The 14438-nt window shown below is 39.8% G+C and overlaps 1 protein-coding gene across 2 annotated transcripts in view; it reads right to left on the bottom strand.

Moving 5' to 3' along the window:
- The window catches only part of OSMR (oncostatin M receptor), a 59604-nt gene that overhangs the window by 6928 nt on the left and 38238 nt on the right, over positions 1 to 14438 (bottom strand). For both annotated transcript variants that reach the window (XM_063087403.1, XM_063087404.1), the window contains exons 8-15: positions 12207 to 12349; positions 11755 to 11905; positions 7822 to 7898; positions 6283 to 6505; positions 3584 to 3763; positions 2523 to 2627; positions 821 to 994; positions 35 to 202 (exon numbers count right to left, since the gene is read on the bottom strand). In XM_063087403.1, the coding sequence (XP_062943473.1) occupies positions 35 to 202; positions 821 to 994; positions 2523 to 2627; positions 3584 to 3763; positions 6283 to 6505; positions 7822 to 7898; positions 11755 to 11905; positions 12207 to 12349 (1221 nt within the window). The remainder of the gene's footprint in view (positions 1 to 34; positions 203 to 820; positions 995 to 2522; positions 2628 to 3583; positions 3764 to 6282; positions 6506 to 7821; positions 7899 to 11754; positions 11906 to 12206; positions 12350 to 14438) is intronic.

Genomic DNA, 14438 nt, shown 5'->3' with positions numbered 1-14438 from the left:
CCTAAGGAAAGAGTTTTGATTTGGAAAAACTCACAGTATTCATCTGGAGTCGTGACCTTCGTGAAAGTACCATTGGGGCCCTCGCCAACACTTGTGTATGGAGTGACGAAGAACTCATAGAAGGATTCTGGCTGTAGGTTTTCCACAATGAATGTCTTTTGTTCCGGGTTGTCGACTTTGTATTTGCAGCATACTGAATCATCTGTGATTTTAAAAAATGGTTTTTTTCAAAGAAAGAAAAGTCATTTTATTAAGCGTGTGGTAGAGATCTTGTGAAAGAGTTGTACACTGATACTATTGTTGATTCAGCACCGTCAACATTTTTAAACCAACCAAAAATCAAATCATAATTTCATCACACTGGGACACTGGGAACACTGGTATAATTCTCAGGAGATGGCACGAAAAGCAAAAAATCCACTGCACAAGGAATGTTGGTGATCCAGGTAGAGCATGCAATTCTTTAAGATATAATAAGAGCTTGCAATTTACTACAACTTAAAAATAAATTCTAGTAACATTGAACAAAGTCAAAGAAAAAAAGAAAAAGGGGCAAGAAAGTTTCATAAGTGGCAGGTTTTCTTAAGGAGCTGATGGTGCTTCGGTGCTTCTAAAAATACCAGCCCACATTTTTTAAGTAAGTTAAAATACTGGCCCCCCACCACCTTGTTCGCCCTACTAGTTTAAGAACATCTTTTGATCATAAAATCATGCAAACAAAGAATTTAGCCTGGCCACAGCCAGAGATGGAGCCTTTTCAACGACTTCAAATAATGAAATCTTGAAAAAGTAAACAAATAAAAATAAAAGAAAATGTCACCTGAAAGAACTGCCTTTTCAAATCCTTGATGGCACTGCATTGCCTTGGATTTCAGATAGACATGGTACCCTCGTATAAAACCAGGTTGGGATTCAGTGGGATAATTGTTCCAATTCAGAGTGAAGGAGTGGGATGTCAAGTTACTTACAGCCACTTGAGGGTTGTCTGAAGGAGCTGGGAAAAGAAGTTGTGGTAAGAAAAAAGGGATGAGTTGGAAATAACCCCAGAATATTCATGTAAACTAAAAGTAGAACTCTGAGCAGCTCTGGAGGCTGTAAGAGCTTATGCTGAGCTAAGGAGTTTTATCTGTTTCTCTAGAGGATTTGTTCCTTGACAGTGTGTAAGAGCTGGGAAGGAGTTGAGCAATCTTCCTTTTCAAGCCTTGTCTTTAACTGATGAAGAAATGGATGCCCAGAGAGACTACACATCTTGTACAAGGTCACACAGCAATGAATGAATGAATGAGTGAATGTAGTCTTTCTTAGACTTAATTCTGTTCTTGAATACTAACTAGTGTTTGAAAGAAGACCCAACCAGAGAGCCCACTTAAGCGAGGAGGAGGAAGGGAAGAAAAGGAAGAGTTATGTTGAAAGAAGCACAGAGAGATCAGAAGAAATCTAGTTCCTCGGCTGTGGCAATGCAAAGTTATCCAAATGTCACCGAAAAAATCCAGGAGTGTTTATTCTGAAGGCTTCCCTAAGCCTGTTTTTCTACACATGCTTGTGCCCACTTGGTCTATGCACACCAACACACACAAACACACCTCCTGCCTATCTCATGTCCAACTGTAAACTGTGGGCCAGCTGCTGCCAAATGAACAGCCCCTGAGAGTTGGTCTGATTAGATGAAGAATAAGGGCCCAGCTTTGCAGCTTTCAGTGGGCGTGAGACCTTGGATGACAAAATAGGTAAAGAAGCAACCCCATGGGAGGATCACAAATCCCCTCCTCTGCTGGGAGGACGGTGGTAATATCTCTAGGGGGCAATTTTTCACAACATGCATGCAAAGTCTTAAACATTATAAAGGAAATGAAAAAATACTTAAGAAGTTCAAACCTTTGACTCAAGTAGTCTACTTCTAGGACTTCATTTAAAAATGATTATCATGGATATGGACAAAGATTTATCTAAAATGATGGTGATTCAGAAAGGGCATAAGAGATTGGGCACAGGAAGAGAGAGATTTAGCACTTGGAACTGCAAAATGCTGGAAGATGAATTTTATAGTTTATAGACGAAAAACGCTGTAATCATCCTAAATTGTCCAACAACAGGTGATTTGACATGCATACAATTGGGCACTTTGCAGTCATAAAAATGATGTGGTTGAATAATAACTAGTGATATGAATCAAAAAGCAATTCACAAACTGCATGGAGTAAGATCCCATTTTTATCTAAAAGTAAATATCAGTACAAAGACAGGAACACTTGGATATACACAGAAAACAAACTCTAAATATTTGCCTTTTGGTGGTAAAATTAGCAATGATTTTGTCTGCTTTTGCATAACATTTTATAAATTAACTTTAATGAATTTTTTTTTTACTTTTATGTGATTAAAAAATAATTTTAAAATACCTAATTACCAGAATAAGTGGGACACCAAAATTTAGGTAAGGGGGTGAAATCTTCCTAAACCCAAAGTCTATGGATTGCTCTGAACAGTCTTTACACAGGGCTCATTAAATGCTTTAAACTTACCCAGTTCCTGGGAGTATCCTGTTTTTTTCTCTAATAAATAAGCAACCTTTTTCGTAGAGATTCTATAAATTCTGAAGTTGTATCGGACTCCTGGTCTAAACACATCTAGAGAAGAAAAGTCAACAGGTTTTTAATAACACAGGATGACATCATTGTCTTTAATTCTGAGGGGAAAAAAATAAAAAATAAATTCATGTTCCCCTAGTAATTTCCTTCTCAGGATTTTTGCATTTTTTCTCTGCCATCTTCCCTCCATGTTGCATACACTGACCCATTCATTGTTTTGTCTCCCACAGAGCCTGCAGGGATTCTCCTCTGCAGAGTCCTCTAAACCATACATATAAACCATTTCAAGCCCTCTGGCTCCAAGTGCCCCTCCAGTCACTTGCCTTCTCTCTTCCCATTCACATCGAGGGTCTCGAAAGCTTTGCCTGCACTTGCTCATTTCCCCCGACACCTGCGCCTCTGCAATCTGTCCCCAGAACCCACCATGCCACTGAAACTACAGGAGCCTCCATCACCCTCTGGACCCAGACAATCCCACATCTCTCTCTGAGCACCCCCAACCCCGCCCACCCCTAACCCTGCTCAAGCCAAAAACCTGGGCTCCTTTGGCTAGCAATCTTCAAATTACAAATCCAGTATGGGAGCTGAGAGGTCATGGTCTACGTGTCCTATTAAAATTGAAGGAGTTGACAATTAACTCTACGTCCTAAACATCTTCCGAATCCATGCACTTCTCTTCTCCTGTAAAAGATCTCTGGACAACTGTTACAATGTCCCTCCGACATTCATCTGAGACCACTAATTTAGAGGAACAAGTTTATGAAAATCATGAAAACTGACCCTAACGTTAGGTCCAGGTAGTCTCTGCAAATGTAGATTTAAATGTCAAATTTTAGAACAGATTCTTGTAAAATTTGAACTCCTAGTACTCATGCTGGATTTGTCATTTCAAAATTATTAGCTTAGCACAAAGTATCTGAGAGGTAGTCCAGAAATGCTAGTTGAACTTGCTGCAAGTGGAATAGCAAGATGGTAATATGGAAGGTTCTTCTTACCTGACCTAATGACTGTACTTGTGGTATTGGGACCTATGTTCTTCCACTGGACATCACAGAGCGAGTCCTGGGGGTGATCACACCACTCCACAACATAGCCTGTGAGGTCTGCAGTTTGGGGTTTCCAAGACATAGAGAATCCATCCTCGGTGCCATTAATTCTTTCTTCTTCAGCCTCTTCTGTACATCGACAAATAGAGCAATGCTTCAGATTTAATTAATTGTAATTTTTTAAGTGGCTAAATAAAATAAGCATACATGTGCAATGGATCTAACAGGTAAGAGCCCTACGGCTTCAGTGGCTACAGGGGCTTGGGTGGAGGACGTTTTCACAGGTGTTTTCCTGCCTCTCACTTCCCAGCAAATATTCACACCTGACTTTCAGATGCCCCTCATCATGACCTGCTGAGGCCCAGCCAGACTTTTGCACCTAGAGAACAGGGGTCGGCAAACCACAGGCAGAAGGACAATTCCAGCCTCCAAGGCTTGTTTTTACATGACACTTGAGCTAAGAATCATTTGAAGATTTTTAAAGGGTTATAAAAACCAAATAAAACAACAAAGAGTATAGAACATATAACAGATTACATGACCTGCAAAGCCTAAAATATTTACTACCAAAAAAGTTGCTAGAAACATGTCTGGTACTTGATCTGCTTTCAAAAACTACCTGCTGAATGAATGACTGATGCAGCTTAGTTCCCCACAATAATGCTGGCTGCCTCTGAACTAACTACTGCTTCTGAGATGGGTAGGAATTGAGTTGAGGACAAAAAGAGAACATACAGTTCAGGTATGTACTAAGTCAGATCACACAAGGACATGAACACAATTTATAGCTAAGTGTACCAGCTCAAAGTAGTCTATGTGCCAAGGTAGTTTTCCTAACATCTGACAATCGAAAGAAGGGTGACATGCCCGACCATTTCTACTGACTTCATGCAAAGCCACACCTTGATCTTGAGGCAGGAGAATTTTTTCTATTTCCACAGACTTACCCAAAAACTGATTGGTTGTCTATCTGCAATTCAAATTTAACTGGGCATCCTGTATTTTATCAGCAATCTTAATTACAACTGAACATTGGTGTGAAATCACAGTGCTATTATTTTTCTGGGACATCGCATTATTATCCAGCTGGGGGCACCTAGGTATAAGGTGCAAGCCCAAGAAGGCCTTATATATCCTACCTGTAAGGCTCCTCTGCTTTCCTCAACAAAGAAATAAATCTCCCTCACATTAAGGCTGATGGTTTTCACTTTGCTGACGAAAATTTAACTCCAAACTTGGGGTTATAACTCTTAGCAAGCTGCTTCTTTAAAACTGCAAATATGTCTTGAGGGACGGAGGTAGGTGGAAGAGTAAGGGGATCTTTTTTTCCAGTCATTCACACCCTAGTGTGAACTGGCTCAACCTTACTAGTTTCTCTCCTCACACGTGAATGACTTTGTACACACTAGTGATGTAAGAATGTGGACCACTAAAGGAAGGCTAGATAGAGCTCCACGTGGAAATGTCTGAGGGTCTGAAGAGCAGGGCATGGGGTTGGAGGGTACGGTAGGAACCCACAGACAGAGAAGACCTCAGAGCAGACAAGAGTGCTCTGCAGTGTGGCTTTGGACCGGCCCTCACGTGAGCCAGTCTTCCTTTTATCTACCAACTCCACGCCCCCAGGCTGAATGAAATGCCCCCTTTTCCTGATCCAGTCCTAATGAAGTCCAGCTGTTCATTTCCTTCTCTGATATAGTTCTTCCCAAAGCAAAGGTTACACAAAACAACTCCTACAATTTCTCTCCTATGGCACAATACTAATTTCTTTTTCCTATCTGACACACACTGGGCAATTCTTTAAAAAAATAAAATAAAACAAAACACACCCGCTAATCCAGCCCATTTAACCCAAATTTAAGCCAAACTTGAATAACAGGTACAAGACAACCTGCCATAACCTCATAAGCAGGATCTGAAAAATTTATGGCAGGAACTGAAGGGTGACAGTGTTGCAAAGTTCATGAGTGACCTTAGGATGTCAATTGCCAGTTGCATTATGCCCACACGTGCATCTCTCATGGCATGTGACTGTGGGGGTTACTATACCCAACCCCTTTTGACAACTCTACAAGAAGGAAATTAATATCACTGTTGATTGTACATGTAAGGTCATTTCCACTGTGTTTGCTCTTTCGCAGCTAAAAGAGACGAGCCAGTTATGATCTTTCATTCTACAAAGTTAGTAAAGCCCCTCGTGAAAGATGATGCCAGTTCTCCTTATGACCTCTGGAAATCTTCATGGTCTCTTTATAGGTGACAAAGACTGACAAAACTTTTTACAACACAGTAAATGCAACTCATATTTTGCAAGTCACAAAGCACTTAAACACAAGCTCTAATTCTCAGAGAGGACTGTTTATTGGGTTGCATTTACTCAAATAAATTTGAGATAATTTCCCATGTTAGCTGAAGAATCCCTGGTACAAAAATGTCCTGAGCCATGGCTGAAATCTTCTTCCCACACTGAAAAGGACTGTCCCACTGAAACATGGTGACACACCTGTCCCAAAAGAAAATGACTAACAGTGTTTGGTGGCTAGACATTTTGTCTCCCCAAGTTCCTGTCTTCTCAATTTATCCATTGCTGCTTAATAACATCATCATTTTCCTAGAGAATAAAAACAAAACCAAAGAAAAAACAAACTCACCATTTCCAGGGTCCCCAGAGATGACAATCACCGAAGCGGGAGAAGTGCCAATACTGTTGTTGGCTGTGACGTGGATTTGGTATGAACACCAGTCAAGGGTTAGTTGTATGCCACTGGCCGGTGCAGGAACAGAGAGAAACTTTAACCTGGATGGTTCGTCTAGATTTTCTATAACTACATTATAGAAGAGGATCTTCCCATTGGCATGAAGCTTTGATAGTGGCTGAAAAAAATATTGATAATCATTTCAAAATGAGCTTTCCTTTGAAAGGAGTTTGTATAATTACTTTTTCTTCTTTTCTATGCCTCAACTGCCTTACACACACATACACACACACACACACGCACACACCATACTCACCAGCAAATTCAAACAATTTAATAGAGAAGATAACCCTGTAAGCCAAGCTTGAAATCAGGCATTCAAATCTAACTGAAGTTGAGCAGAGGATCATTTGGGGACGAGATCCTCAAGAGCATAATTCTCACCAAGGGGAGAAGACAGCGCCACCCGGAGACCTGGGGACGGTCCTGGCCTCACCCCTTCTCCAGTTGTGTCATTCCTATCCTACAGCCCCCTTCTATGTGCTCCACCAGCTTGCACAGAATTCCTGCCCACACAGTCCCAAGTCCACTTCCAGGGCCCATTCCTCGGGCCGTTCTCCCCAAGACAGATCGTGCCCTTGGTGTGTGCACCCCTAGACCTGCGACCAGGCTGGGACTGGCTGTCTGCAGAGGGTGTGGACAGAGCCTGGACGTACAGACTGGCGTGTCCACACACGTGTGCACAGAGGTCCTTGCCAAGCTGGAGGTGGAAGAAAAGTGAGGTGGGCTATGGCCAGGGGCCAACTTTCCCAGCATCACCATGTTTGATAGGAAGCAAGGAAGACTCTAAAGTTCTGAGTATAAATCTGGCCTTCCAGATTGCCATGAAGGTACATCCAGCAAGGTAGAAGGATAAAATTTATTTTATGTGAGTAGTACAGTTTTTTAGCTTGATTCATAACTTTTAAATATGAGTGTTTCAATATTCGTAACTTTTAAATTCGGCATGTGGTTCTCCACTTACACCTTTGCCCTGGTCCCTGCAACAGTTAGGGGTGGGTCTGAGTAGAATTTACAGACAGGAAGGGTCTAACGACCAGAACTAGCCATCAGGGGCTGTCAGGGAAGTAGTCGTCCAAGCATTAGGACACAGATGTGGAGTGGGATTCCTCCACTGGGTAAGAAATTCCCACGGAATTAATTAATGTTATAATAATATTAATACTCATATTAATTTTTTTTTTTTTTTTCGTGACCGGCACTCAGCCAGTGAGTGCACCAGTCAGTCCTATATAGGATCCGAACCCGCAGCGGGAGCGTCGCCGCGCTGCCAGCGCAGCACTCTACCAAGTGCGCCACGGGCTCGGCCCTACTCATATTAATATTAATTAATGCTAAGAGCCTTCCCAGCTGGGAGACTACACCAATATGCATAGTTTCACGGTGAAAGACACAGTGGAAGCAAATCCAACTTTTTGAATCTGTACATCTTACCTTCCAGAATAAGGTCACCGTACGAATTCCTGGCTCCGACTTCACCTTTCTCCAGACATCAGGAGCTTCTGAGGGAGCTGAAATTAACCACAGAAAAGAAATGCTCTTGGGTGACAATGTGTATGTAGAGCAATGCACTCAACCTTTCTCTAGGTGGGATGGAATCATTACCTGTCCTACCTGAGGATTGCTTCTCACCTTTTCACTTCGTGACTTCTTTCTACCCTCTTGTCCACAGCCATGCTGTTCACTCCTCACTGGGTGCACATAGTAGGTGTTTTTTTAAAAAAGAGTCACTGCCTCTGAATGGGATGCCAAACTGAAAGCCCTTCTACACATTAAGCTTCAGAGCTTCTGGAAGTCACCAGAGAATTTTGGAATCATTTGTGAGCTAAACCAATTCTAGGAGGTGAGTTAGTAGAAGCCAAAAAATGGCTTCCCATTTTTGACTTTTTAAGCAGCAGATCATTGCTACGCCCCTGCCCCATTTGTGATGGCTGCAATAGAGGAACACTGGTGGGAGCCCTCTAGGGACAGGTCGCACCCTCCTCCCCAGTCCTGATTTCCCATGGCTGGTCCCCTTGCTGCAGCCACAGCAAAGGCCACATCCCATCCTCCTGCCTACATCTGGGTCAGCTGCCTGCCTGTAGCCACTCAGGGCACCTGCGGCCCCACTCCCTCCACTATGGCACTCCCCATGCTGCTCTAGAAGAGTCTACTTCCTTGTCTCTCTGTCAATACACTGTAGGATCCCTGGGACCAGGGGCCTTGGCTAACTTGACTTTGAAACTCTAGCATCTGGCTCAGGGCCTAGTGCTTTGTAAAAGCTCCACGGACACTGTCTGAGTGAATAAAAAGCAAACTAAGAAGGAACCCTGAAAACAATCTGCTTAAATGTCCCAATATTTCTTGTCTCTGTCCCATGCTCAGAAACCTATGCAACCTGATCGACTGATTGATTTTGCATCCAAATCTGCATTTGTTTGATCAACTTATCTTGAGGAAGGGTCAGCCTTTAAATCCAAACCAAGTCTGGGTACCTCTGTATATAAGTGAGGGGTCTCATTCATGCACAACAATAGCTCATATTTACAGAGTGGTTAGTAGGTGCCAGGCCAGCTCCAAATGTTTTACGTATATTAACTCATTTAATCCTCATAACAACTCTGTGCGGCAGGTATTATTATTTAACCCATTCTCTAGGTAAGGAAACTAAAGCCCAGAGAGATTAAGTTAATTGCTCAAAATCACCCAGATGTAAGAGTGAAGCCAAGATTTGAACCCAAGGTGCTCAGGATCTTGGTCACCACATTATTCGCCCTTAGAAAATGGATGGTCAGCTGAAGGCTCAGCTTGCATGACAAGTTCAACAAAATTCTCATCAAAAAAAGTCTCAGTGAGAGAAAAATAATAAATCAACATAATTATTTTAAAATCCTGAAGAGGTACATATTTTACTCACTGATTATTAAAAATGTTATGAAAGTCCTATTAAGATGGGTACATGTTTGTAGTTTGTAAATTATTTGTTTGATACAGGTATTTGTGTGATGCTCTGTGTTCTACATAGAATCAAATTTTCTACTGTCAGAGTTTTGTCATGGTAAAACTTTCACAAGAATAGGACAATAGAAAAATAGTCAAAAGAGAATTTGTAACATTCCTAAGCCACAAGAAATATCATGCTTTCTTTGCCGAAGATATGGATAACACTGTTTCAGGGTGTCCATGGAGACAAACAAGAAAAGGATTCAGAGATATTGATATCATTCTGCAACTGAGCCCTAATAGCAGAGCTTATTTTCAAATCCAGTATTAAAAACGTCTCTCTACTCAACCACATTTTGTGAATGTGCTGAAATTCTATCTCAGCTTTCTGAATCTGAAAATAAAACGATAGCACCTCTCATGACTTCTCTTTTTAATATAAATTCTCCATCCTAAAATGGTTCAAAAATTGGGCTGCTAAATGTGATAGTGTTAAATAAACAGCAGCTGTCATAAAAATAACCAAATTTAACAAAATTAACATTGTTTCACCTTGTTTCAAATATTGGGAGACAATTTTTCTATATTCTTTTTTTTGTTTGTTTGTGAGAGAACAATGGATTTGTGATTTGATTCAAAACATCTCTATGAAAGAAGAATTGTTTTCGAACATAACACGTAAAGACTTCTCTCTCTGTTTTTATAAAAATATAGTCTATTGTCCTCAATAATTAACATTTAAGTAAGTTCTTTTTTCTTTTAGTTGCTGACACTTTATACTCATCTTAAGGGTGACCATACATTTTTAAAATCTATTTAAGCAGACTTCATTTTGCTAAATAAGCCATTGGAGAAGCTATATATAATCAAAAGCTTCATTGAAATACTTAGGCATGATATCAGACTCCAAGTTCAATGCAAAATCTTCAGCTGGTATGTAAACTACTACTTATAACAAGAATGCTGCAGTACAGTTGATAGCACTATATATTAATATACAATATAGTTCCTACCATGATGTAATTTAAATCTATGTCTGTTTACTATAATTATACTTAAGTATGATTATAATACACATAAATATTGACTTTTCCAGTATTGAGCAAAGTGTCATTAGAGGTTAGAGAAAAAAAAACTATCAATTCACCATCATTAGATTCATCTCATCTTCTTGTCATCATCAAAAGCAAAGTTAAGTATTTTCAGGTTTATTACACTATAATCTAAAAGAAACTCTATCTTTTTGCCATTTTCCTTTTTCACATAATTTTAGTAATAATGTTGGAATAAATTTGCAAAAACAAACAAGCAAAAAGCCCAAAGCAAAATAATATTAAAGTAAAAATTCTTTATAAAACACAACTGAGGAATATTCCACATTCCTGTCAGGAACAGGATTTTCCCCAGCAGGGATTCTTGAGGAGGCTGCATCCCTAGGAAAAATTACTGGAGTCTCAGTGGGCATGAGCATGGGCAGAAACCGCCAAAGAAGAGGGGAGGCAGGCAGAGCTGACTAATGACCATGTCCATGTCCGGATTCTGATTTGCTGTCCTCACTGTCCCCAAATTAGAGTCACTGCTTTAAAATGGTCCTTTTAGACTGAAACAGAAAGAGTTCTGCTAGCCTACACACACAAATAAGAAGGAATGAAATACATACATATAATCCCTCCTTTGGAAGTAAAATAGCCAGGACTTGAATCAGCAAGCAAGGTTGAAATAACACCACCACGAGAGAGAACACGCAGAATCTAGTCTGGATAAGGGTGGAGCTCTGGAGTCAGACTGCCTGGGTGTGGGTTGCAACTCAGTTACCTACTGGCCAGGCAGTTAAATTACATAACTTCTCTGTGCCTCAGTGTCCTGTTCTATAAAATGAGGATATTGATAATACCTACCACATGTTGTAAAGATTAAAAGAGAAAAGCACAGCAACACTTAGAGCTCTGTCTGGAACACAATAAATGGTAACTACTATTATTACTATTATTATCATGTTTCCGCAATTCATTAACTTTGCAAACTGGGCAAGTCTCTGCAATCTATGAGTTCAAGTTGCCTCATCTGTAAAATGGGCAACAGCAATACTTTATTATCTTGAATTGCAGAAAGAGGAAAGCAAGGCTAGGCCATTTAATCTCCTGAGACCCATTTGAGCTCTGAGACACAGTTATCTGGGGGAAAAACTCTGCACAGTCAATACTGAGGAAGTCCTGCCACTAAGAGCATGCTGCAGAGTGCTCACACTGTGCCATCGCTGGAACAAATGACTAATAATGATTAAAGTCCCAAATATCATTACATTTCCAATAATAGCCTAAAGTTGTTTGGCATGAGACCAATGCTTTCCTTGGCATTAACACTTCTATTTGTCCCCAGTCCTGAATTAAAGGTCTATACTAATTTACATAGCCCCAGATCCAATGTGAATCCCGCAGAACATACCAGCTTCAGATGTGATGAAGTTTTGGACAGTCCATTCACTCCATTTCCAGAAGTGGTTGGCATCAGCACAGCGTACCTGGGTGACATACTCTGTGTCGGGCTCCAATTTACTGAAGTGGTATTCACCATTCACCTTGACGGAAACATTGTGCTGCTCAATCAAAAGAGAGAAGACAGAAGTATTGGTGAGCATAGCTGTGCAAAGCCAAATGAGGATACAGCAAATTCTGATTTGTAAGACCAGTTCTTCTTTGGAAAAAAAAAAAATGTATGTATCCAAGGCCCTCTCTCCAACTCTAAAAGTCTATGATTAATTTCATGGCCCTTTTTAAGCAGATGACCCACACCATTTGAACACACACAGATATAAATGTTTAAAGCAATTTTATTCAGCAGTCTCTCTGTTCAGGACATAAAGGGATTTTTGAAAATAAATTAAGCAGTGTTCTTACCTGAACCATTTTTCCTTCACCATGGAGTTCAACCTGACACAAAAGTGTGGGATGATTTCTTATAGAATGCACCTTCCAGGTCATGATGGCACTTGTGGCACTTACATTTTCAAAGTTGACACTAAAGGGAGGCTTTGGATGAACTGCCAAAAAAAAAAAAAAAAAAACAGAAAAGTAAAGAAAAGAAAAAGGATAAAGAGCAAAGAAAAACATTCAATCATTCAATCACTGATCCAAACCTTCAGTAAACAGTTAGTTCATTTCTTCATTTATGTATTCAACAAGTATTTTTATTTATGTTTGAGAAAATGGCAAACAAAACCAGACTTACAGACATGATGGAGTAAGCCAACTACAGTCCTTATCTCTCACTGATTATATTAAACAAATTGAACAAAATACAAAAAGAAACTATCTGAGCACTCTTAAAATTAAGAGTCTACAAGCAGGTAGACTGTGGAGCGAGTAAAAACTTGGAGAATCAGCCCACAGGGGAGGATTAAAATGGAGCCCACGGTCTAATCAAAGTAACATTAACAATGTCAAGGATACAATCCAAAATTGTTTTGACATACCCAAAAAAAGATAAGAAAAGAAAAATGTCACCAATTCCCAAAAGAAAAGACAATCAACAGATGCCAACCTCAAGATGACCCACAGTGCTGCATTATTAGACAAATACTTTACCATGAGGTAAACTATATGAAATGAATACAAGGAAAACACTTCTCAGCAGAGAAATAGAAACTATTTTTAAAAGAAAACAAATGGAAATTTTAGAACTAAAAAATACCACAAAAAACTGACTGAATGGGTTTCAGTTCTAGAAAAAAATGAAGGAAGCAGCTTCTATCCTGTCTTCTTCACTGAATGCGGGGGACATAATTCATGGAATGATATCTGAGAACTCTGAAAGGTAAACAGCAGCAGGCAATTGAAGAAGATGAGAAGTGGAAGTACTTCTGAACTGGCAGTGAGTTTACCTTTATTTTTATCTGTCAGTTCTCCCAACACTTGGTCTTGGATGAGGGCATGGTAGTGAAAGTGAATGCCAGAGTAAGGTAACTAAAGTCCCTGATTTCTGGCTGGAGAATCAAAAAGGAGAGTTCAAGGGAACCAAAAAGTACCAAGGAGATTATGGAGAGGAAGGTGCTTGGGAAAGTGACTCCATGAAGTTTTTTATGAACCCTTGTGCTCACCTCCCAATTGCATGTACATGGATCTGACCTTACTCAGCATACCAAATACTTTGAGACTGAACTAACAAACAGACCATTGCCAGGTCTCAGACCAGCCACAGGGAGGCTCACACATGGAACAGATCTAAACAGCAGTACAAAGGATTTGAAAACTGAACTGACGTTGGAACCACAGACCACAAAAGGTAGGCTGAAACACAGCCCAAACCTAACCAGGTCAGTTGTCTACTAAAACAAAACTGTCAATATTCCCCATAGGATCTAAACACCCAGAGCCTCACAACATAATAGTCAAAATGTCCAGGATAAAATCTAAAATTATTCAGCATGAAAAGAACCAGGAAAATCTCAGGTCATATGGGAAAAGACATTGACAAATGCCAACCAGAAGGTGACCCAGATGTTGGAAATATCTGTCAAATACTTTTAAACTACTATAACAATGTTCCAATGAGCAAAAACTAACATTCTCAAAACAAAAGGAAAAATATAAAGTCTCAGCAAGAAGATAAAAAGAATGAAATTGAAATTTTAGACCTGAAAAATACAATAACAGAAATAAAAATCTCACTTGGTAGGATCAATAGCAGAATATAGATGACAGAGGAAAGAGACAGTGAACCTGAAGGTATATCAATAGAAACTATCCAATCTGAACAAATAGGGAGGAAAAGAGATTTAAAACAAAAAGAAAAAAGCCTCAGTGAGATGTGGGATTATAATAACAAAAGCTCTACCATTTGTTAGAGGCCCAGAATGTAAGGAGAAAAAGGGCAATGCTGAATAAATACTGGCTAAAAACTTCCTAAATTTGGTGAAAGATATAAATCTACAGATTCAAGAAGCTCAGGCTAAAGCCCTAAATGGGATAAAACCAAAGAAATTTATCTTAAATACAAAATCAAAAAGGTTTTGAAGATATATCAATAGAAATTATCCAATCTGAAGACCAGAAAAAAATAACTGAAAAAAAATAGACAGAGCCTCAAGGACCTTAAGCAATAAAAATGCTTTGACAATATTAAAAGTACCA

Source organism: Cynocephalus volans, chromosome 2 (genome assembly GCF_027409185.1).
Source record: "Cynocephalus volans isolate mCynVol1 chromosome 2, mCynVol1.pri, whole genome shotgun sequence".
Taxonomy (NCBI): Eukaryota; Metazoa; Chordata; class Mammalia; order Dermoptera; family Cynocephalidae; genus Cynocephalus; species Cynocephalus volans.
This window is presented reverse-complemented; position numbering and strand designations above follow the sequence as displayed.